The sequence below is a fragment of the Aptenodytes forsteri genome, unplaced genomic scaffold, assembly GCF_000699145.1.
Source record: "Aptenodytes forsteri isolate BGI_AS27 unplaced genomic scaffold, ASM69914v1 Scaffold5, whole genome shotgun sequence".
In the NCBI taxonomy this organism is placed as follows: Eukaryota; Metazoa; Chordata; class Aves; order Sphenisciformes; family Spheniscidae; genus Aptenodytes; species Aptenodytes forsteri.
In genome coordinates, this window is record NW_008795672.1 from 384,456 (window position 1) to 408,039 (window position 23,584).

A 23,584-nucleotide genomic window follows, 5' to 3' on the forward strand; every position below is an offset into this window, starting at 1 on the left:
GGTTTGCGGCCGGCGCCGGGGTGAGGCCGCGGGGGCCCTGCGGAGGTGGGTGTAGGGGCGAGCGGGCGGCGAGGCCGAGCGCGGGCCGGTTACTACCCCTGTCCCGTCGGCCGTTGGAGGGGAGGCCGCTGCGAGTGAGCCGCCCCGGCCTGCTGCTCAAGTGAAAGGCCCTTTGGCCCTGAGGTGGGGGAGAACCTTCCGGCGCGCGGCCGCCGCCCTGAGGGGGATCGTCCGGGGAGGCCGCGGAGAGCTGCCCCCCTGCTTGGTGTCTGTTGGGCAGAGGACATCGAGGGATATTGTTTCTTCTGGCAAAAGTCAACTTTTCCTTTCATTTTTTCCCCCTCAAGGTGCGATGCCGCCTAAGAATCGGGGCAGAGGCAAGCTGCCAGTTCCTCTCCCAAGAGACATGATCCTGAAAGACACCGAAGGAAAAGTCTGGAGGCTGGGCAGTCAGATCGGCCAGGGAGGATTTGGCTTGATCTATTTAGGTAAAATACTGGTGATGATTAGAAGGGTGACTTGCAAATTTCTTTGTAACTTTCTGACACGAGTAAGACAGACTGGGTTTAAAAAGTTACTGTTGTTTACGTGCTGGTGGTCATCTGTGTTGAAGTGTGGTTTTCTGAGGTTGGCAGCACCCTGTTGAGCGTCCTTGTTGTTCAAAGTGTTGCTGATGGTGCAGCGTGTTCTCCATGGGCTGTCCAGCCCAGTTTGCTGGCTTCTAGTGCACTTTTCTATGGAGCTTGTGTGGGGTAGGCAAGGTGCTTCTGTTGTCAGACTACCAAAGAGCGCTGCTAGGCGATGCTCTTCAAAGTAATGGGGATTCTTTCATGAGCTGCCACTTTGGACTTATGCCAGTCTTGCGCTCTGGGTTTCCAGTTATTGGAAATGTTATCTTCTGGCCAAGACTAAATCAGTTTTCATCCAAGAAACGTAACAGTAACAATAGTTAGCTGGGTGTTGCCTCTGAATTAAAGTCTTTCACCAGAGGTGGAAACGCTGTTCTTTATTTGCTCTAGCCTAGATATGTTTCTTTAGAAGAAGCTGCTGCATTTCACTCAGTCTGTGTTTTATAAGGTTTTGAGAGGCAGTTTGTAAAGCATTCTGGGTCACTGGAGAGGATATAATGTACATTACTGTTGCTGGTCTCTATGAAAGAGCAAATCCTGTTTTCAAGGCAATATTATGAATTTGTTGGGGTTTTTTTGCACTGCAAACATATGCAGGCAAACTAGTCCACAGTGACTGTTAGGGACTAAATTGAGCTTGTATTAAGACAGCAGTAAAGAATTATCTAGAAGCAGTTTAGTACATCATCCCTGGAGCCAAACATGATCTTTTAAGTTAGAGGTATGTTAACTCCCTATTTGGAGTATTAATGTTTAAAACTTGATAAGCAAGTCACTCCTATAAATCGACTTCCTTTTATGCCTAAATCAGCTATATTTTCTTTTTTTAAGCTTTTCCTTTTTGTGTGTTTCTGCCATGGGAAATACAGTTTTGATTGTTTCCCACTCTTGGTTTTTTTCAGTTGACCTCTTAATGATGTTTCTGTCATATTGAATCATTTGTCGGAAAATAATCTGTTAATACAGTGTTATGCAGCATGAGCTTTCCACTTAGTGTGATTTCCAGATTTTTATAGTGAGACAAGTTTTCATTAGAACAGGTATCATGTCATGCGTCTTCTCAATTCTTTTGTCTTCAGTAACTCCTTTCAAATCTGCAGAGCTGTGCTAGATTCAGTGTGGTTTCATGGAGGTGAAGGAATTGTCCATCAGTGTCAAATTGTAGCATCAGGCACCTACTGTAGAGAGAAAAAGTGTGCATTTTCTATAGAAGGGTTAGCATGTTTGCTCTTTCTGTATTTGCAGACATAAATGTAGCACTTGTGTGCCACTGGTCTCTTGGTGACAGATTTACTGTGATCTTTGTTACATCTGTCTGGCTATCTCATGGTGCTTGTCTGCTTTCAGCTGTTCAGGAACATTTTATATTGCACTGAAGTGTTCTTCCTCTCCCTCTTTTTTTCCTCCTCATATCCATTATGGTTAATCACAAAGAATTGAATGGCAACTGAAGACTCGTATTTTATTTCATGGTGTGGTAGTCCCATCTGTGGTCAGATGTTGCTTCTCTAAAGTGCTTGCCCAGTTGAACTGTTCTTCCAGCTATTAATGTGTGGCTGTAGACTACAGGAGGGTGGACAATTTTACTTGTGCGTCTGGACTTAAGTTGCATCTAGACTTCAGGTTTGAGTGGAGAAACTTTCTAGGGAGGGGAAAAGGCGTAAACTGGCTTTTAGAAAGAAGAGGAAAATGCACTTTGTTCTGCTGAATGCCTGTGTAAATGAAGCAAAAAGATTTCAGTAACAACCTAAATGACACTGCTTTTGCTTTTCCACAAAGTAAACAGTCACTGAAAAACCTGGAGAAAACTAAGGCTGTGTATATGTTTGCAAGTAGTTTGGTGTAACAGAAGCGAATAAGTACATGGCAACAGTTGATGGCTATGGCCTTAACATCTGCCCTATATTTGAGAGTTTGTTTTACTTTGGACTAGATTTGGTGTGGTCTGCTGCACTGAATTTCCTCACCAAGTGCATGGTTTGAGGCTGTCTGAAGGAACTGTTTTGAATCCTTATGCTGCTGTTAGTAGTTGGAGTGCATCTGACAGGTTCCTGTAGTGGAGTTTCTGGTCTGGTTTCCTTTGGAATTTGTATAATTAATATAGTTCACACATACCTAACTGCTCTACAGACTGAACCAGTGGTGATGATAGGGGTTTCAACTAACTGCAGTTACAGAGGAGTCAAAGCATCCTGGCTTATATCAGAAATAGTGTGGCCAGGGAAGTGATCGTCCCCCTGTACTCGGCACCGGTGAGGCCGCACCTTGAATACTGTATTCAGTTTTGGGCCCCTCACTACAAGAAAGACATTGAGGTGCTGGAGTGTGTCCAGAGAAGGGCAACAAAGCTGGTGAAGGGTCTAGAGCACAAGTCTTATGAGGGGTGGCTGAGGGAACTGGGGTTGTTTAGCCTGGAGAAAAGGAGGCTCAGGGGAGACCTTATTGCTCTCTACAACTACCTGAAAGGAGGTTGTAGCGAGGTGGGTCTCAGTCTCTTCTCCCAAGTAACAAGCGATAGGACGAGAGGAAATGGCCTCAAGTTGCGCCAGGGGAGGTTTAGATTGGATATTAGGAAAAATTTCTTCACCAAAAGGATTGTCAAGCACCGGAACAGGCTGCCCAGGGAAGTGGTTGAGTCACTATCCCTGGAGGTATTTAAGAGACACATAGACGTGGCGCTTAGGGACATGGTTTAGTGGTGACCTTGGCAGTCTTAGGTTAATGGTTGGACTGGATGATCTTAAAGGTCTTTTCCAACCTAAACGATTCTAGGATTCTATTCTAGTGCAGTTAGAATATTTACATTCTTTTTCGTTTTGATATATCTGATAGCTTTTTATGACCATCTTTGAAACATCAGTTGGTTACATTTGGGAGATGCTGTGCATAGAGCATGTATGAGATATTGCCGTATGAAAAGTAGACCTTAGCATGAGCTAAGAAGTAGAGTTAATGTGTCTCTGGATATTGCCATTCAAGGATAAAGGAAAGGAAGACAGAAACTTGCAGAAGGCTCCCATGGAGAGGGGGGACTGAGGGAACTGGGGATGCAGTGCAGAAAGCAAGGTTGTAGTGGGTGCAGTTCTCCACGTGTAAGACAAAAAGTGTGTTCCTGAATCACTCGGAATATAGCTCTGGCATTTTCTGTGGCAGCCAAGTCACACCGAACCTTGTGGTGGTGTAGCATGTGGGATTCAGTCAGTTTCATGCAGATTTGATTAGTTTTCTGCCTGATCACACAGACCACTGAGGTGATTTCATATATTGTGGTGTTTGTTGCAGTTTGGCTCCCACCGAACCGATGTGGAAAGCAGTCAGTGGATTAGTTGAGAATGAGAATACTATCTGGGACCCTTGGTATTACTATTCTGTGGTTTTTTGTAAGCGACAGCGTAGCTGAAGAAATACAGCAGCCACTTTTATAATGGTATTTGTGTTCGTTTAATCTCTTCTTTCAGAAGTAGTGAATGTTACATGTAGCACTGAACTGAAGGCTAGGTTCCCCTTATAGCTCATCCTACAATTAAAAGAGGAAATGGACAAGATTTATCCCCAAGTATTGATGCTAACTGAAGCTTTCTTGTTTAGTCCACCTCTTTATCTCTGATATGTGTTTATATTATGTAAAATATACCATTCAGTAGGTTTTTTTGGGCTTGATCCTGCAAAAGAGTTTAGCTGTCTTTGAGAGTCAAGGGGAGTGAAGTAGATGACGAATGTTTGAGAGTAAGATACGGATGCTTGGTGCTGAGAGGCACCTTCTTTCTCTGTGCTGTTCAGACTAGTTTTTAGTGCATATACAGCAAGATGTGAGAGGACCACTACACTTTCAGTGAGAAGCTAACCCAGAAAGAGCTGTAGAGAGGTGGGCAAGACAGGAGAACAGGGACAGATTTGACTGCCTGCCACATATGAACAGCACAGCCCTTTTATAAAAGTAAAGGTTAACTTTGCCAGCTATATCTTTTAATAAGTATTTTTACAGTAGCGGTGTAAAGATTTTGATGTGCGTTGTTATAGCTAAATTTCTCATTAAGAGTACTCCATACTCCATTAATCTATAACAATGTTCTTGAGAAATTTTACATTATCTCTGCAAAATATATTTACAAGGGATGCATTCTGTGGAAGGTTCTGTTCACTAAATCAAAGCTGCTGAAAGCCGTTTACTGACCCTGAGCCCTAGGATGCAAATAGTCTCTTCAGGTGCAGAGCTTCTAAACTTCTAATTATGTACCCGAAAGTTATCACTATCTACAAGTTCTGTCCTGCCTCACAAACGTTTTCCCTGATTTTCTAATTAGTCTTTCTCTTTCCTGTCTGTGCCATCTTGTCTGTTTCTTTGTTGACTTGTTCCTTCCCTTGGGTTCCCTTTGCGTTTTTATCTTGACCGGAGCAAATCCAGCAGCAGAAGGCTTACAAATACTGATTCCTCCCAATATTTCTGAAGAGGAGAGCTTCCTCTGCTGCCCGAAGCAATAGAAGCTATCTAGAGATGTTCTCTCAAGCACTGCTTTTGCTGTAGCAAGAGCAACATGGATCATAAGATGGAATTAACTATGCTGTTGTATGTTAGAAGTTTTATTTTATTTTATTTTTGTTACCGGTGCTGATTTGCTGTCAGGCACCTCAGACAGAACTGTTGTCTCTTTGATAAGGGGGAGCAGAATGGAGAGCAACCAGGGAAGAACGTGACATATTGGTGGTCTCATGGCTAGTTTGTAGCCCTGCGGAGAACAGTGGCAGTACATTGGAAGATTAAGCAAGAGTTGAGGAGGGTGCTACTGGGCACCTTATATTCTCTCATTTATCTTCCTGATCGCAGTCAGTAATTAACACCAGTCTTTATATAAATCATTCTCTAGTCCTGCTGCAAGCACTCTATTAATGCACAATTTGGACTGAAAATTTAAATGCAGAAAGGTCACACAATGTTTTTTTAAGATTCTACTGTCACAGTGAAATCTGCTGTACACAGCACTATCTACTTGCAGGCTTCTTTCTCATGGAAACTGATGGTTCTGCAAAATATTTTTTTAATATATATTTATATACACACATGTTTGTTAGATGATGTCTTTTACAATAGAATTTATTATGTTGCAAATGTGTTTTACTTGTATTATACCTGTATATTGTAATGGAACTTTGTAAGTGATAGGTGAAAACTAAGAGTTTTGAAACCATTTTTCGTAGCTGGCTTTGCAGCAGGTGTTTATGTGTTGCTGTTTGACTGCTATTTTTGCATGTGTTGTTACAATATGGGAATCTCAGGAAAGTACATATTGATAAAGCTATAATTGGTGATAATTCTGCCCTGCTTGGAGATCTGTCACCAGTATAGCCAGCACACTATCCTTTTCTTTTTTCTTTCCCTCCCCCCCATTTTCCAAGAAGAGGCAAAGAATATCTGCTTGAGCAGTAAACAGTGGTTAAATGGGTGAATATGGTCTTTTAATACCAGCGACACAGGGGGCTCTGCTGCTGGTGGAGGTAGGTAAGAGGTTTGGTTGTGGCCTTTTCTGCTTTTAAGCTTGGACCATAGTACACTCTGCCGTTGCTATTCTGAGGCCTGGTGTTCTGGGAATCGGGCTGAGGTGTGAAAGAAAGTTTGTTTCTATTTCAGAAAGGGTAATTTCCACGGATAACTTGTATAGCTGTGAGCAGGGGTGTACCTGTGTCAGGGAAGAGAAGCGTTGATGGAAGCACATTCTGTCATTGTCATACTGTTCATTCCTTGGTTTGCATTAGGAAGCCGGCTTTAGCAATTGGTTCTAGGGAAATTAAGTACTTCAACAGTTGCTTAAATTAACTTCACTGAAAATATTTACTATAGTGCAGCAAATGAATTAAAAATGCAGTAAAAATGATACCGAAAGATATACATTCAGCATGTTTTTTATAAACTCAATGGAAAGAAGAATATTAATAGCAAAACCCTGTAATTAATAGCACTAGCAAGTAACTGTCTGGTTAGGGATGGATTTTTCTTAACCTTCAGATGTTAAAATGCATTTCAGCAAAGGTCTCATTGTAGCTGCAGGTGTGAACCTTAGTGTGAAAATAAATTCACTGGCAGGCAAACACCACTTCAGGAAAGAGTCTTTTCACGTAGTCACTAATATTAAACTGTATAAATATAGATATAGCAGGTAGACTACCTAATTTTTCGCCCTGTCTATGGAGAAACTAAATCATAAGTTTAGCCTGATTTTGCTACTCGGTGGTTACTTAGGGCTGACCACATAGTACAGGATCAGCCTGCTCCATCTGTTGAAGAGGAAATACTCCCTGCCTTGACGAGTTCTTGCTGGTGACTGCTTCCTCTTGAATCTTACCTCTTCTGTTTTTGGTCCTCTGTAGGCTAGAAGTCTGAACTTTGAAAGCATAACTCATTTTTACACAGTAGTCTAAAACCTTTTACAAAGTCTGCAGAGATCATTACCATTACACTTTAGTGTTCTGCCACTTAATGTGTTGGGTTTTGTTTTGGTTTTTTTTCCATATGTATGGACCTGTGATTTGGGAGCTGTTGTCTTGCTCTTCATTAGTCCATCTTTCAAGAGTTCTGATCAGGGACCGAGACCTTGGCATGCTAAGTAAAACTAGAAAGTCAAGAGAGCAGGTTTGATTCCCCCCCCCGCCTTCAGTGGGAGATGTATTTCTGAGCAGGGTTATATGGTAACAGGAAGAGCTTTGGATGAAAGATAGGGCACCTGTTGCCTTATAGAGGGCACTCCTGTCAGCCGTCTTTGGCACCTGTACCCCACTGAAACTGGCATAGTATCTTCTGAGTGGGCACCATGTCAGACTAGCAGATGGGCTGGAGCAGAATCTTGCCAGAAAACAGTTTGTGCATCAAGTTTTAAATAGTAGAGGCCTGGACTCCCATCTGAGAGTGCTGTAAGAGCAGACCATGCATAGCTTTTCTGCCTGGGGTTAAAGGATGTGTCATACCTATTCCAGCTTAGAGTAATTAACTTTGAAAGTCGAACAGTGGCTTCCATTGCTGTGGAATACAAAACTTTGGCACTAGTGAATCAAGATTAAGGTTTCATAGAAAGATGAGTAAGAAATACAGTGAAATTTCCTACCAGAGCTGAATGTTCTGAACTTGGAGGCATTTGCAGTTATCTGCAAAATAGTTTAGCAGTTGAGCACCATTTTCTACCGAAAACAGTTTAGTTAGGTCTTGTGGAAGATGGTTTCACAAGCATGATACAGAGGGCTATGTATATGTAATTTGTATAATAAAACTCTGCATTCATAAAGCTACCTAGAAGAATCTAGGAAAAAAAACTATTCATAAACACTGCTCAGAAAAGAGTCTGTCCAGGAAATGACGATGTGTCTTTAAAGTAACAATATGAGCAGAGAAGCAGGTCTTCCTTAGGCTATGTTAAAAATGAACTGTAAACACCCTTCAAGCACTGAATGTTTCAGTTCTTGGGAAATACTGGATATTGCGAAGGTGAAGGGGGAAAGCAATGTGCTTTGTTTGCCTTTAAATATTTGCCTTAGTATCCTCCATATTTAGGAAATACTTGAAGTTGTGTGTTAAATAGCAGATGCTACTTTTTATTTATTTGTGTACATTTTGTTTTTAGTAACTGTATTCCCACAACTTGGATTGTTTTTTATCATTAGGTGCTCTGAGGAATGGCCCTCCCCCCCCATTTGTTAGCCATTGAATTTAACAGCTCTTGGCTTGACTTAAACGGGGTCAGAATTTTTCCAGGTTTTTTTATAGGTAGCCTGTAACTTTGAAGTGTGGTATTTTTGAGGTTAGTTTTTATTTCTGCAAAAAACTAAGCTGACAATATCACTCTTCAGGATTAGTTAACCAATGAAACAAAGCAAAAATAAAATACTAGCAACCCAAGAACTTCTGAAAATAATTGTAGTCATGTTTCCCAAACAAATATATCCTCAAAATATCCAGCAGTGGCAAAGACACCAGCTGTGGACAGGAGCAGGGATGTTTTTTCAAACTGCCAAATCAATGCTGTTTTCTTTTCCACTGTGTAAACTTTGTCAACAAAACTGGTTCTGTGAGAGCCATTGAAAATATTTCACCATATTCCAAATGTGACTGCAACAAATTAACTGCTAAAACTACAACAAGCACGTTTGAACTGGCAAATAGAATTGGCACGTTTCTTTGTCAGACTGCATGCAATTGTGCTGTGTGGTTGTAGGAAATCACAGTTCATCCAGAAACACCCTTTTGTTACCATGTCTTATTAACATTTAGAAAGCTACATTAATTAAGGTTGTGGCACTCAGCAACAAAACGGATGAAATTCACCATTAAAGTGGATGATAAGACCATAACTGCTGTGCCTGGGTGAAACTAGGGAATTCTGGACATGGGTTAATTTGAGGTAAGTTATTTGCTGTGCTGTGTAGGCACAACAGTTGGAAATTATGGCAAAGAATGTGAATCTTGCTGCACTGCTTTATTTCAGAGTGCATTTTAAATTCATATGCTTTTCACTGGCATGGTGGCTGCAATTGAGGAGTGAAGGGGAGGAAAGGAAAATAGGGCTGTGCCCTTCGCCTTTTGCAAATGTTTTGTGAGACTCGTCTTGGCATGAGATAGAAACAGCCACAGCCCCCTACACAGCTTCATCTTGCGCCAGTGTTCCCGGTTAACAATTATGCAGACAATGGTTTTGATTGTGTGCATACATCAACACCCCTCCCCCAAAATGTAAGGAGACTGTGCGTCTCTAGTTGATAAAAGCAACATAAACTGTAAACTGGGAACTCTCACGCTTGTTATGCTATTTTAAGATATCCTTTGCAAACATAATCTCGCCATATAGTGCTCCTGGTACTCTGTGTGTACTTATATGCCATCAGAGACCTCCTGCCTATCAGCATTGCTCTCCTGCAGGGTCTCTGCTTACTGTCCTGCAGTCTAGCATTTAACTGATTGTAATATTATAAATAGCCATGTGCTACCACACAGAACGAGGCTAGCACATGGCTAATTACGAGTATACAGTAATTAACTATGAGCTAAACTCGCAGGAGAGTATGTGGTGGTGGTCTATGAGGTATGTAATCAGACTGTTTGTTAAACCTTGGGAGCCTTTCCAGTCTGTTAAGTAACTATACATAGTAATGAGACAATTTTTTAAAAACCATTTATGTTTATTTATGGACAAAAAATAGTCTGTCTTATTTCTGAGCTGTGGCTAAAGTATTGCTGCCTGATATATGAATGGTTAATTAAAATGATGTAACAAAAGGTAGGCATGCAACTTCTGCTTAGCTGTATGTATGAGATTAATTGTCTAAGCATTATCTGTGTAAGAAGTTTAGAGTGTTTTTCACTGTGAATGTTATGCCTTGTTTCATCTATGTGCAGTAAAAACAATAATACCATTTCTCCTTTTGTAGATTTGAATGTCATGTTACTCATTTTGTGGAGCATCTGTTCCTGTATCTTGTTGAGCTTTGTCTGAGTTTTCTCCCTTTTCATGTTGTAACGATTGCCAGTTAGTTTTGGTTTTATTTTTCTTCAGGATGTTCTTTCAGTGTGACTCCAAAAATCATCCGCACCGGCATAGTGTAAGAACCATGGGGGTTAGGCCCTTTTGCTGGGCTACCTCCCGTTAATTGCTCTTCTTCATTACCCTGACAGCTGTTACTGTCTGTTCCAGATTACCATGAATGAGGCCTCTCTTTATAAAATGTCAAGATGTCTACAGGGAAGTTAGATCAGACTCTTTCAAATACATTTAAATTTGATACTTCTCTATACCTATCCAACCTCTGTTAAGTAACAGTATTAAAATACATTTTCTTATACACAGGTTCTTTTCTGATCTGTGTCAGTAAGGGAGCACATCTCATTCTGTTTGAGTAATGTGATGGTGTTGAATACAATGAAAACACATGGGATGTGTTCCTTTAAACTAAAGTCTTCAGCTATTAACGCATAGTCTACATGTGGCAGAGAAAGATGAAGACTTAAGCACCTGTGCCTTAATTCCCAGTTCAGTATAATAATATGGTAAGAACAAAGTTTACCAAAATTTCCTTCCTGGTTGTATGATAGTTTTAAATTGTATTCTGAATGTGACTGCTACTCGTTTGAGTCTATAGGTAGTTCACACCTTCCAGAGCTACTGTTTTAGGATATGTTCATTTTATCTTCATGTGTTACTAGCACAGAAGCATTCACATGGGGAAGTGTCAAGCAGAAGGCAGTGGGGACCCTGCGGGTGTTTGGGGTGTGTATGCTGCCAGATTCAACCCAGATGCTGAATAGAATTGAAGGAAATGGTCGCTGAAGGAGTCTGTCCATTGTAAAAATATTTTTATGCCCTGACCGTCAAAAAATGTAAGCTTGGATGGTTTGATTAGATCCAAGTTTACTTGATTTTTATTATGTGGATAAAAGTAGTCTATTTTTGTGTGTGCTGATACTTGAAGTGTTTCACACCTGGACTGTTGTTGGTATTTGATCATTATAAAAAGTTTGAAAGGGACACTTATTTCCTAGGAACTGTATTCTTTTTAGTCTTTTGCAGTGATGATTCTAAAAGATGATTTAGTCTCATTAAATTTTAATCCCAGTGTAGCTCCATGTAGCTTCAGTAGTATCAGAGAGAACTGATAGTTCTCTCAGGGTCAGAAGAAAATAGGATTGCATTGTCTGTGCAGAGAGGTTCTGTCTCCTGGGCTGTAATTGGCACATGTGGTCAATTATTGTTTTGAAATCTCTACTTGCAGTAAGAGGCACAATCCCTCATCTCCCCTTTAGGCAGGTGGTGGCTGTGCTATCCCTAACTTAGGCCAGTGTCTAAATAATGTCAGAATAGAAATCAAGGTTCTAGGGCCAAATTAATTTGTAACAGAGGAAAGCAGACAATCCTGTCTAGAGGCATAATGTAGGTCATAACTTCTAAGTGGTGTCTTTGTCACGACAGTGGATTGACAGCAACCAAATACAGAGGTTATCCAATTGACTGGAATGACTTAAACATAGTCTGTTATAATGGAATAGCTCATTGTGGTGCAACCATGCGATGGGGACGTCCTGCTTACTCCTTAATTAGCATCGAGGGAGAGAGTTCTGAAAATGTGGGTTAAAATTGCTTCTGTACTTGTTGATTAAAACTTCTGTGTGTGTGTGTGGTTTTCGTTTTGTTTTTCTTTGAACTTGCAAAACTCTGACCTTTAAAAGCAGGAATTCAGACAAAATGTTGGGTATCTTTGTCAAGTATTTTTTTTGGTCACCTTATGCAATGTTAGCTTGGTCTTTGTTTGCAATTATATTTTGTTGCATCCAGCTTGATCCCTGTCTCTTTCTCATTTTGCAGCTTCCCCTCAAACTCATGTTCCTGTAGAAGATGATGCGGTGCATGTAATTAAAGTGGTAATGTGTAGATCTAATTTCTAAATTAACTTGTATGCAGTTCTTTCTCTTAATTATCCGTCCTTATTTTCAGCATTGGGTCTGTATTGCATGCTTGTGGCTTTTGTTTTTTTCCCTGTTTTTTTATATCTTGATATACTTTCCCTGCTTGGGGATATATATGGCATTTCCATGACACACACTGTTTCCTTGACTTGATTCTTCCCTTTCCTTGATTACTGCCCTCAACAGTTTAGTAAGGAAAATCAGACTATGAACTTAAACACACCTGATCTACAATATTTCTGAAAATAGTGTCTTAAATAATTCCTGAAAGAATCTGTGTTGTTTATGAAAATGTGTTGCCAAACAACTTTTTTTTTTTTTAAGCTATTTATTAAAATGACATTTCAGATGGCATGATCCGTCCTTATTTTCAGCATTGGGTCTGTATTGCATGCTTGTGGCTTTTGTTTTTTTCCCTGTTTTTTTATATCTTGATATACTTTCCCTGCTTGGGGATATATATGGCATTTCCATGACACACACTGTTTCCTTGACTTGATTCTTCCCTTTCCTTGATTACTGCCCTCAACAGTTTAGTAAGGAAAATCAGACTATGAACTTAAACACACCTGATCTACAATATTTCTGAAAATAGTGTCTTAAATAATTCCTGAAAGAATCTGTGTTGTTTATGAAAATGTGTTGCCAAACAACTTTTTTTTTTTTTAAGCTATTTATTAAAATTACATTTCAGATGGCATGGTATATGGGAGGTGAGGGGAAAAAAAAAGGGGGTTTCATCCTCTTTGAATTTCTCATACACCTTTAGAAACTGTTGTCTTTCATTTTATGATACTAAGTTTATTTCTCACTAGGAATATCTTGAAAATGGCCCGTTATTTTCTGAACTGAAATTTTACCAGAGGGCTGCAAAACAAGAGCATAGTAAGTAATATATCAGTTCTGATTCAGGTAGATTTAAGGGCAAGTTTGGGTTTAACTACTTCTAGTAAGAACTGTTGCTTTAGAGCTTGATAGCCAACTCATTTCATATACACTGAACTAATCATAGTTGGTGCTATAATAATTTTAGATTGCTATAGGTTTCTTTACTTGGATGTCATCCTTGTCCTTTCTGATCAGGAGGGAGAACAGAAGCGTGCCAAATTTATTATGTGCACACTTCAGAGTGCACAACAATGAATGGACTCCAGAGAGAGGCCAGCCTTAGAACAGAGGTACTACATGGACTAATTAGTGACCGTATTTCTGAGAGTAACTATTTCCATGTGCAGAGCTAAGAGTGTGTGTAATCATTGCAGGATTTAGTAGTAATCAAGGCACTTGATTCTGCAGACACTTAAGCATGAATGTGATTTATTCATGGGAACTGTCCTAAAGACTTTAGATGACTTAGATTGCTGGTAGACATAAACACTTTCGATAGCTTGAAGCATTCTGTATTGAATAAAGTAGAGCTTCTAAAGGAATTATTTCTTCAGCTATTGATAATTGCTTATCTGCCTTCTAAGGGAACAAAGTACCACTTTGCTAGAACAAAAAACTGCTTCTTGTGTTGCAGAATGTAGAGAACTTCAGAGTAAAGTTATGGTCTGAATTGTTTGCTACACAAACTGCCAAATAAGTCTTATTTGTTTCATTGTTTCATTCAAAGGCTTGGCTTGATAGCTAAAAGAAAAACAACAAAAAAAACCCCACACCAAACCTGAAATTCTCTAGCTACCTTTAACCCAATGTTATCTTTTTATTATCATTACAGTAAGAAAATGGATGAATCTCAAAAAAATAAAATGTTTAGGAATTCCAGTGTTTTGGGGATCAGGCTTGGCTGAGTACAAGGGAAAAAGGTAATAAGATGAATTGTAATTATTAAGCCTCAAATTGACTGAAGATCCATTTTCAACAAAATGGAGATAAGTCCTTTCAATCTGACACAAACTTGCAGTCTTGTCTTAAAGGATTCCTCCCTTTTAAATATTTCCTGGTAGCTATAGATTCATGGTCATGGAGCGACTGGGGGAAGACCTTCAAAGAATGTTTGAAGATTGTGGAAGCAGATTTAAGAAGGAGACTGTTCTGCAACTTGGGGCACGAATGGTATGTACAGAGAGAGAGGAAATTGCTGTCTCGAACTTGCTGAGTTCAACTAGAAAATTATCTTTCTAATATAGTTCCTTCAGGTAGCTCTTGAGTTTAGAATTAAACGTGTAAATGCTATGTATTTTCTTATTTTCCATCTTTTTTTAAAATAAAATGAGTATTAAGTAGAACATCGAGACCCCCTGCAGACTGGAAGTTGGTGGGCTGAAATCAAATTTTTTTCTAATAGGTTAAAACATAGACCATACACTTCAAAATGCGTGCCTAGACTGAGATGTGTAAGCCTATTCTTATATGCTTTAACATGTATTGATTTTTTTTGCCAATGTCTGAAGGGTATTGTATTAGACATCCATATTTGTCAAAGTTCACAATTGCATGCCTGAATGCAAAATTTTCAGTGTGTTTGCTGAATGCACTGATTGTACAGGCCAGGATTAGGCTAGTCTGCAAATACCAGTTTTGTTTTCAAATGTGTGTAGACTGGCACATACTAATGGAAGATTGTATACGTGCTCCTTTGTAATATCATTTGTGTTGTGAAAGACTGCTATTATTGAACAGAGGTGCACAGCAAACGGAATAGAGGCAATAGTCATAAGTTGCAGGAAGAGGAACTCTGAGTATAAAGAAAATGTTTTCGCAGAAAGAGTGTCTTAGCACTGGAATGTGCTTCGCAGAGGCTGTGAAATGTTCATCCTTGGGGACTTTTAAAACTTGACTATTCAGTCTCTTGTACAACCTGGTCTAACTTACATTAGTCCTGCTTGAAGCAGGGGGTTTAGACTGGACATCTCCAAAGTTTCCTTTTAACCTAAATAATAATAATAATGATAATTAAAAAAAAAGTGAAGGGCTTTCATAGTCACATAATTGACAAACTTGTAGCAATCTTTGTACTCTCCAAAAGCCAGGATTAGATTGTTGTTTGTATGAGTTGCCAAGTGCAAACGTGTTTTTTAATAACAATTGGAGCTATCGTACCTCAATAAGGAGCTGAAGAAGGATGATGATGCAGGGGGATGGTGACATGAAATGCAGGTCATATAATAACTGTCAGGATCAAATATATTATAAACCTTCAGGGCTGACTGAATATGTTCTTTTTAAGAGCTTGGTGTTCTCAACATTTCCTCCAGTGTTTATAAAGTGCTAGTTTCATTCTTGCTTTGTGACCTTAGAAGCTGGTACTCACAGGTACTTACACAGGGATACCTCATGGCAAAGTATGGCTTGTTTATTATTTGCCATCCGCTATGTGCCTGGTGGGAACAGACCCTGTGGACAGAGTAGGTAGTCCTTGTGCTCTAACTCAAAACAAATTTGTCAGCCCAGTCTGTGTAGGCCTTGATTTCACTGTATAAGTGAGAAATATTTGGTGGTAGGGTTAGGGGCAGAGTGGAGAAGATGATGGTTTTCTTTTCTGTTCTAAATCCTTTCCTAGTTGGATACTTTGGAATATATACATGAAAATGAGTATGTTCATGGTGACATTAAAGCAGCAAATCTACTTTTGGGCTACACCAATCCACACGAGGTAAGCATGTTTACTTATCTACACTGTTACTCTAATGTGTTTATAACTGTTTAATAGTTTTAAGTTATGTATGTTCTGCATTAACAATTCACATAGTAAAAGAAGTTTATGCATGAACTTTCACATCCTCTCACGACAAATCTGAGAGTGGCTCTGTGGAGCTTAAGGTCTGAGAAAGAAGCAGGACAAAACTCTGCTTTGTTCCCTTTGTGCTCTGCTGACTGGCATACTGGTATGGATAGGTAAACTAATGAAGAGGGTAAGGCAAGTTAGAGGACCTGATTGCTGTTCTAGGTTATGCCAGCTTAAGTATATTAGTAGAGTTGAAGGATGCGGCCCGTTGAATTTTCATTCTTGGGAAGTTCTAGCTTTCTAATATTGTCATGAATTGTGTTTCCATGCCACTAACTCTTACGTCCTGCTCGTTGTAGTGGATGTAACAGGTAAGTAGGATTAAGGTTGTTGCTGTCTAACACACTAAAGCCTAATGCTAGCCTTGAAATTGAAGTGTTTTGGAGAAACATTTTGAAACAAATCTTTTGATCCTGTCATACTTCACATGCTCTTACAGGGTCTTTTTTTCTTCAGTTAATAAAATCTAAGTATGCTTTTTCTTGGAAAAGAATATCTTTTAGGAAAAAAGGACACCTCTAACTTCACTTAAATATAATTAGCTGTAAGCAATACTTCTCCTTTCAATTTTTGTTTTTCCGCTGCAGTGATGAAGAAACAGATCTTGCAAAACAGCTCATTGCCATTGAAGGTTGAACCATTGAACTATATCTGCTTTTTTACAAGTTTCAAGTTAAATGGTTGGGTCAAATTTAACTTTTCAGCTTTCTAAAACACATAGTTTTCAAACTATCATGGCTGTTGAAAACAACCATGGTTTTAGACAGTGGTAGCAGCCAGTACATAATCTCAGTTTATTGTCTTTACCAGCCTGCCGAATCCAAAGAAGGAGGCTATTCAGAGGCAAAACGATCTGCTACCCAAACCCATTAACATAACTCAAATGACTTTTTTTGTCTTGGCTATTGTATATTTTTATGACAGTGAGATATGCTGCAGTTTTTCACATTGAAATAGTTTTGGAAGTGTCCATTTACAGTAATCATAAAATTTTAAGACATGTACCTGACTTTGATCAGCTGCTTTTGAATTAGCCAGTTGCAGGATGATTTTCTGATGTGTTTCTCATGTTGTCTGCATGAAATATATATTGTGCTATATAGTGTTTTGTTTTCATGAGTAGTAAATTAATTGACAGATTAAAAATAAGATACTTGTGAGTTACTGGACAGAGGTTTTAGGTGGAAATATAACTTAAGTTATATTTATTAAATAAAAGAAATCAATAGATATTCCAGTTTAAGTAGCTCCTAGCTCAACACGTACAAAGTGTATGTTACTGCTGAGAAGTTTTGTGTAGAATTCTGTTTCAGTAAAACTTCTTTTCCACTGAAATTGTTCTATAAAACATTTTACAAAGTTCACATTCTAATTCAGAAGAACTAACAGGAGAGAATTTCTAATATTTGCTTGCATTTGTAAGGTATGAATTAAACTTTTATTTCTGCATGCTTAAGAAAACTTAGAACTGTTGAGATATTATTCAGATAAACTTCCCAGTCATGGGTCCCAGAAATTCTGCAAGTGGCCACAGGTCTGCTGATTTCACTGAAGCCTTGATAACTATACCATACCAGTCTACAGCCACGTAGACAGTGATGATTACTTCTAAATGTATTTTGAGGTAATGTGTACTATATTTAGCTTACACAGCAGGGCAGATGGCTTAATACGACTGTTTCTGGTCAAATAAAAATTATTTTCCTGACACAGCTTGCACAATATCTTGAAACATGTATGCTCTGTGGCTTGTGGGACATGAAAAGAAGGAATAATCTCACCAACACCGCAGCTACAACTTTCAAATTGGGAGATCTACATATACCACTAATTGAATGTCCTTCCCCTGGAATTGTTGACTCTGATGTGCTGTCTGCCCCCATGCTTCAATAAATGTTCTTTACCTGGGTTAGGAGCAGTACTAGACAATATTCTCATACAGATTCAGGTATTCAGAACTCTACATGTGTACTTGCACAGATGATTTTGCATTTGTCATGTCCTGGCTGTTTGCATGTGCCATTAATTTGCATGTAATTTTGCCATGAAAGTTGCTTCTTCCTAATCCCAAACGTGTCTAGTTCCTGTGTAAGACTTCATGATGTTGCGACAGCCTTTTCTACAAATCAAGCTGTCTTTATAACATGCTGGTGAGCTGAATGTATTATGTATTTACCAGAACACTATTTTAAGAAGCTCTATGGAGCATTACCACTGACTAAATATGACAACAATATGGAATATCCTGTCCTGTATCCTCTAAACTGTTGTCGGAGATGCTGTATTTTAATTTGGCAATCTCGTACTAACCTTAAGACACTTCAGATAAAACCTCAGACACTGTTATTGCTACCAAATGTCTGTGAAGTGTTTTGTCCAACCTTCTCTCTCTGCTAAACTGGTGGATAGCTAGATTGCCTTGGTCTTGTTTTTTTAAAACCATGGAACTGGGAGGTAAAGTGATCAACCTAATCTCATAAATAGGGAGTGAGAGCATCTAGCCAGTGGCAAACTCAAACTCAGGAATACCAGCTGAGAGACCTGTAGCTTCAGTGGGAGTTGGCATAATAAAGCTCTCTGACCTAACAATTTCTGTGGTGAGTTTTTGTTAAGAATTTTATGCTAGCGGGTTCTTGCTCTGTAGGGTCTAGGATTTTAAGAGAAAATAAATTGGAAGTGTTCTTTAATTCCAGAAATTTGTTTTAAAAAGAAACCCATAACTAATCTCTTAAAAATAAAAAAAATATATACAAAATGTATTTCCATATTCTGCTTTGGTGAAGAGACATAAATCTCTGTTCAAAAAAGCATGTGTACCTTTATATTCAACTTTGCATTTTTTTTGTCATTTAGTGGCTGGGGGGGGGGGGGGGGTTGTTACTCTTATGTGCAAAAATTTGTCACACTTCCTGCAGTTCCAAAAAAGATCATTTTTCTGTGTTAGACTTTCTGCTGCTACTTTCTCTCTTTTCTGTAAATTAACCTGGTAAATTTATGCCACAGCCAATAAGTATCATAGTCCCCTTTTTGAAAGAATGTGTGAAATCCATACTGCTATCCCCTACCTTCTATGGCAAGGCAGAGAAACAAATAAAGTGAAGGTCCTGTCACTCTGTGACCTCCAGATGATGTTTAGAAATGGTTAGAAGATCAGAATCAACTGACCTCAAAGAGCAGCTTGCTGCAGATCTATTCAATAGAAGGGAGCGAGGCCATTCAGTGAGTTACAGGTCAAAAGATCAATTCTCTAGTCAATATGTTTCTGAACGTGGACCCAGCACAATGACTGACAGAATAGGAGTGATGTACCGAGGGAAGTACACGGCACATGAATCTTGGAGAGGCCTGAAAGAAAACTTGAAGTGATCAGACCTATAAATTACAGAACAAGTGAAGCACTGTCTCAGTATTGCAGCGAGTTAAAGATAATTCGGTGCGTAGTAGTAACTGTTTGTATGGTGAAGCAGAATAAGCATTATTGATATAGACTCTAAGAGAGAAATTCAAATCCATTAAACTCATTTAAATTGTGATACTATTGAAAGGGACAAGCGGTCACCAGACGAGAGCTTAAAGTCAGAGTTTTTAATAAATGAAATAAGGTTTGGAAGAATGCCTCTTCAAAACAATTACCTTGTAGTGTTTTCTTTTTTTTTTCCCCCATGGAATATATGGGCAGACATGCTGCTGTGTTGCAGACTCAAGTCTGCACCAGAAGTTGCCTATTTGGATTTTTAAGCTGTAAATTTTAATTGCAGTTGCGCCTCCCTCAGTTCTGATTTTGATTTGATTTTAAGCGTTTCTTAGACAAGATAGTTACAGACTAAAACTCTTAGACTTGATTATCATAGATATCCCTAACTGAAAAGGAAAAAAGAAGAATACAAAAACGTTTCAAAATGTTAACTTTTAAGACGAGTTTTCAGTGGACCGGCATAGAAGATACAGAGCTCATGCATTGATCATATGGGAAAAACATGCATGAAAACAATTTCAGCTTTAAACCGTTTTTCACTGAGAGATGAATCATTGATTCCTGCTCTGTAGTCCAGTATGACAGATATGCTAAAGAGCAGATGAATTGAGAAAAAGGAAAATCTTTTCTGTTCTCCTTCACGTGTTTTTAGGAAGGCTACAGTATGCAGAGATACCATACAGAAACACTTGAGTTTTAACTCATGGATGCTGGCTACGCCCCTGATGTGAGATGTAGTTTCATAATCAGATGGCCTTAATTTTCTTTCATCAGTCCTACTGCTACATTTGGATAGAACTGTTCACACTGGTTTAATTTCTTTTTGTAGTAATGGCCCAAATATCTTGGAGTCCAATTGATTCCAGCCTTGGGACTTGCCACTGACAAGTCACAGACGATTTCTTCCCCTCTTTCCTTTGTTTAACCTGCTTTCCTCCTTCCTTGGCTTCTGTTTTGTGAAAGATGCTATTTCTGTCCCAAACGCTATACTTCAGACTTCCTGTCCCAAGATGGACTTCAGTCTACCTTTAGACTTTTTGTACTGTGGTGTCCAACTGAAGTTGACGGCACTATGGCCATTAGCAGCCGATCTGCCTCAGTTATTAATTAAGTATCTACTTAATTATTTACAGCGCATTACATAAGCCTAGTAATGGAACCACTGGAAAGCAAATGGACAAAGAAAATCACTGTATTGTTATCCTTTCAGTGATAAATCTCCTGCTATGTGTACTTCAAGATAAAGAGAATACCATGAGAATCCAAAGTGCCAGGCTTATGACTTCCCAGATCAGTGCAGTTATGTATCATAATGTATACAAGTTGTAAGCATTTTATATATTTAGCAGATATTTAGCACTTCAGTTATAAAGCACTGTGAGGGAGTCATGCACAGAAAGGACAAGAGGACTGCTGAATCTACGGCTGGTTGCTTGTGCACATAATTATTTGTGCCTGTGTGGCTGTTTGCTTGAATAAGATGGGCACATTCATGTTTGCATGAAATTAAGTGCAAAGACTTTGGAAATCTGGCTCCTAATCTATAACAAAATCTATTAATAACAGACCATGCTAAGCACTGCTGAGTCTAGTGCAGTCTGGGATGTGTAAAAAAAGAGAAACTTGAACAAAACTAAGAGAGTTAAAATAAGTAAGTGTGTGGGAAGGAGTGTACAAAATGTAACACAGCTAAACCCAGCTGTTCTAGGCTTATGTCACTGTTGCACCTTCATCATCAATGTTGCCATTTCTTGTTTCAAGTGTCTTGTTTACCATACTTTGCATATGTTTTGTTCTCTTTTTGTTCTTATTTGTTTTGTTGTTCCTAAAAAAAGCATGCAAATGAAAAATATTTATGGTATTGAAAAACATACTAGCACTGACTTAATTTTTCTCAATATTCTTTAATAATCATCTTCTTTTCCCCCTCCCTATACCCTTAAAAAAACTGCAACAACCTACAAATTTGTTAACTACCCCTACCCACCGTGTTCTGAGCAAATTTGGAAGGGCATGCTGTGTTACATTATCAAAAAGTGACAACTAGCTATGAAGAACTATATATCTTTTTAACGATGGAAGGGTTATAAGGAGAATTGATGAAATGAAATTAATGGTAATTTAAAATAATGTAGTCATTCTGATAATGGTTGTGGCAAGGTTGTAACAGTGCATTGCTGGTTTTGTACAAGCTGAAGGGGATTGATTTTTGTTGGTGGCCAAGAGCCTTTGCCTTGAGAGGCTACCGTTGGTTGCATGTTTGTGGAAAAAATCTGATGTGAAAGTTGTGGAAGTGGTAAATGGCTCAGCTAGAAGTAAGCTGAACGGTGACACTCACGGCCAACTTCTAGAGCAAACAGTGGTACAGTCATAGATGTTGTTGCAATTGTATGTGAGTGGCTTTAAGAAGTGATTGCTTCTTGGTTTGCAGATCTTGCCACCATCAGTCAAGGCAGGATAACCTGAAGCTACTTCTCACTTTTAGGGGGGGTTTTCAGTATAAATTTAAAACTGCTCTGCTGATACTACTATTGAAGGTATTCTAAGCAAATCTGTTGCTTAAAAATGAATTAAGAGCACATAGTTACTGTGATTTATCTGTAGGATAACTGATAACTTTTTTACGTAGTTCAAGTTTGACTAGCCAATATTTGTGGCTACTTTCTAGATGCCCTGTTGCTACGATAATTTGAAAGACCACCAAGGCTGGGCTGCCATATGGGAGTGTCTATCACATAAGCTAGCGTTCCCAGCCCAGACAGAACCAGAGCGCTGGCAGAGATGCTTTTCATGTATTGTTTTTTCTAACAGTTAAAATCTCATTTTAATATAAGGCATAGCCTGAATTTTTAAAGGTTGAAATCTGCTCTGTATTTCATCTTATTGGATCTGGTCAACTGTACGTGTCAGAAATCTATAGTCAAACAAAATCCAAAATATACCACTTAGCCTGGGAAGAATATACCTTCTAGCCTACTTTCTCCTTCCCAGCCCACAAAGGCTGCAGAAGACTCGCAAAACTTGATATTAGGGTAGTTTAAATTAGTTTTTCTCACACTGACTGTGGACTCAATTAGGACAGGTACCAGAGCATCAGGAATACGCTGGAGAATGGATACGGGAGAAAATCAAATCGGTCAACCCAACAAAGTTTATGCCTTGTCCCAGATTTTCTAAATGTGCCTACGGTCTTTAATCTTGTATCACAGTTTGTATAGTCTGTCAGGTGAAAAACATCATCGGTATCTTAAAAGCCATCACCCTGCAGGAAGCGAGTGCTGCATCCCAGCTTACACGCTCCAAATAAGCACAGATCCTGCAGCAGAAACAGTAAAACCAAGAGACCAGTCATCCCAGGATTTGAAGCTGCCTGGAGCACAAACAGGAATCAGTAGTTCAACAGAATGTGCTACAAAATAATGCGTTAAGTTTTCTTGAGGGTTTTTTGTTTGTGTGTTTTTCCTCTACCAGGAGTGACATAATAAAATTACAAGTGAATGTCAGAAGAGTTTATTTTGGACTTTTATGGGATAAACTGTTTTTTAGCTATAGAGGAAACAAAACTAAGGTTCAAATAAGAAAAAGTTTTTCTTTATAATATAATATGAAATAGTAGAAATGATCTCTGTATGCCTTCAGATGGTTTAGCTTTTGCCCCAGAGATCAGTTCCATTGGCAATATAATAGCAGTCTGTAGCATTATTTTTCTTTTAAGTGAAAGTACTATACTTGGATATTTATAAAAAAAGCAATTACCTAATGTGAGAACTGGTCAATGTAAGGGGCAAAGGCCAGGTGGGAGTGTGAAAATGACAGAGTGAGAAAATAACCTATGGGATATTGTGGAGTGGACAGATTGTGATTAAATTCCAGCTGCTTTCAACAAGTTACTGCTTGTCAGCTGCACTGCAGTAATTGACCATGCGCATGTATTAAGTCCATCGCTGTTGGAGGGTAGAACATGTTAATCTGAACTTCATAGAGTGGACTTGTGCCCTTAATCTAAATTATGTGAGTGGCAGAACTGACATGGATGCAGTACTGCATGCACTATGCCTATAGAGAAATAGAGGCGTAGGAGCCATATGGCATGTTCGGGTTTGTCTTGACAGGCAGCAGAAGAACAGAAGGTAAACTCAGCTCTCCTGAGCTGTTCTGTTTTCAGTTTCAAATACCATAAAAGTGACCAAGACGAAGTTTAGTCAGTTACTACTTTCACAGTTAAGTCCCAAGAATATGCCAGTGCATCTCCCAGATACATTGTTCAGAACTGTGGGGCCTCCTCCTTCTGGTTATTTAGGTAGCTAAAGGGA

General features: G+C 39.0%; 1 protein-coding gene across 1 annotated transcript in view; it reads left to right on the forward strand.

Moving 5' to 3' along the window:
* The first annotated feature begins 7 nt into the window (after nt 1-7).
* Nucleotides 8-23,584, forward strand: part of VRK2 (vaccinia related kinase 2) — a 48,190-nt gene continuing 24,613 nt past the window's right edge. Inside the window, exons 1-7 of the mRNA XM_009282510.1 lie at nt 8-45; nt 348-488; nt 11,966-12,021; nt 12,882-12,951; nt 13,787-13,874; nt 14,016-14,124; nt 15,572-15,664. Of these exons, the coding sequence (XP_009280785.1) occupies nt 353-488; nt 11,966-12,021; nt 12,882-12,951; nt 13,787-13,874; nt 14,016-14,124; nt 15,572-15,664 (552 nt within the window). The 5' untranslated portion in view covers nt 8-45; nt 348-352. The remainder of the gene's footprint in view (nt 46-347; nt 489-11,965; nt 12,022-12,881; nt 12,952-13,786; nt 13,875-14,015; nt 14,125-15,571; nt 15,665-23,584) is intronic.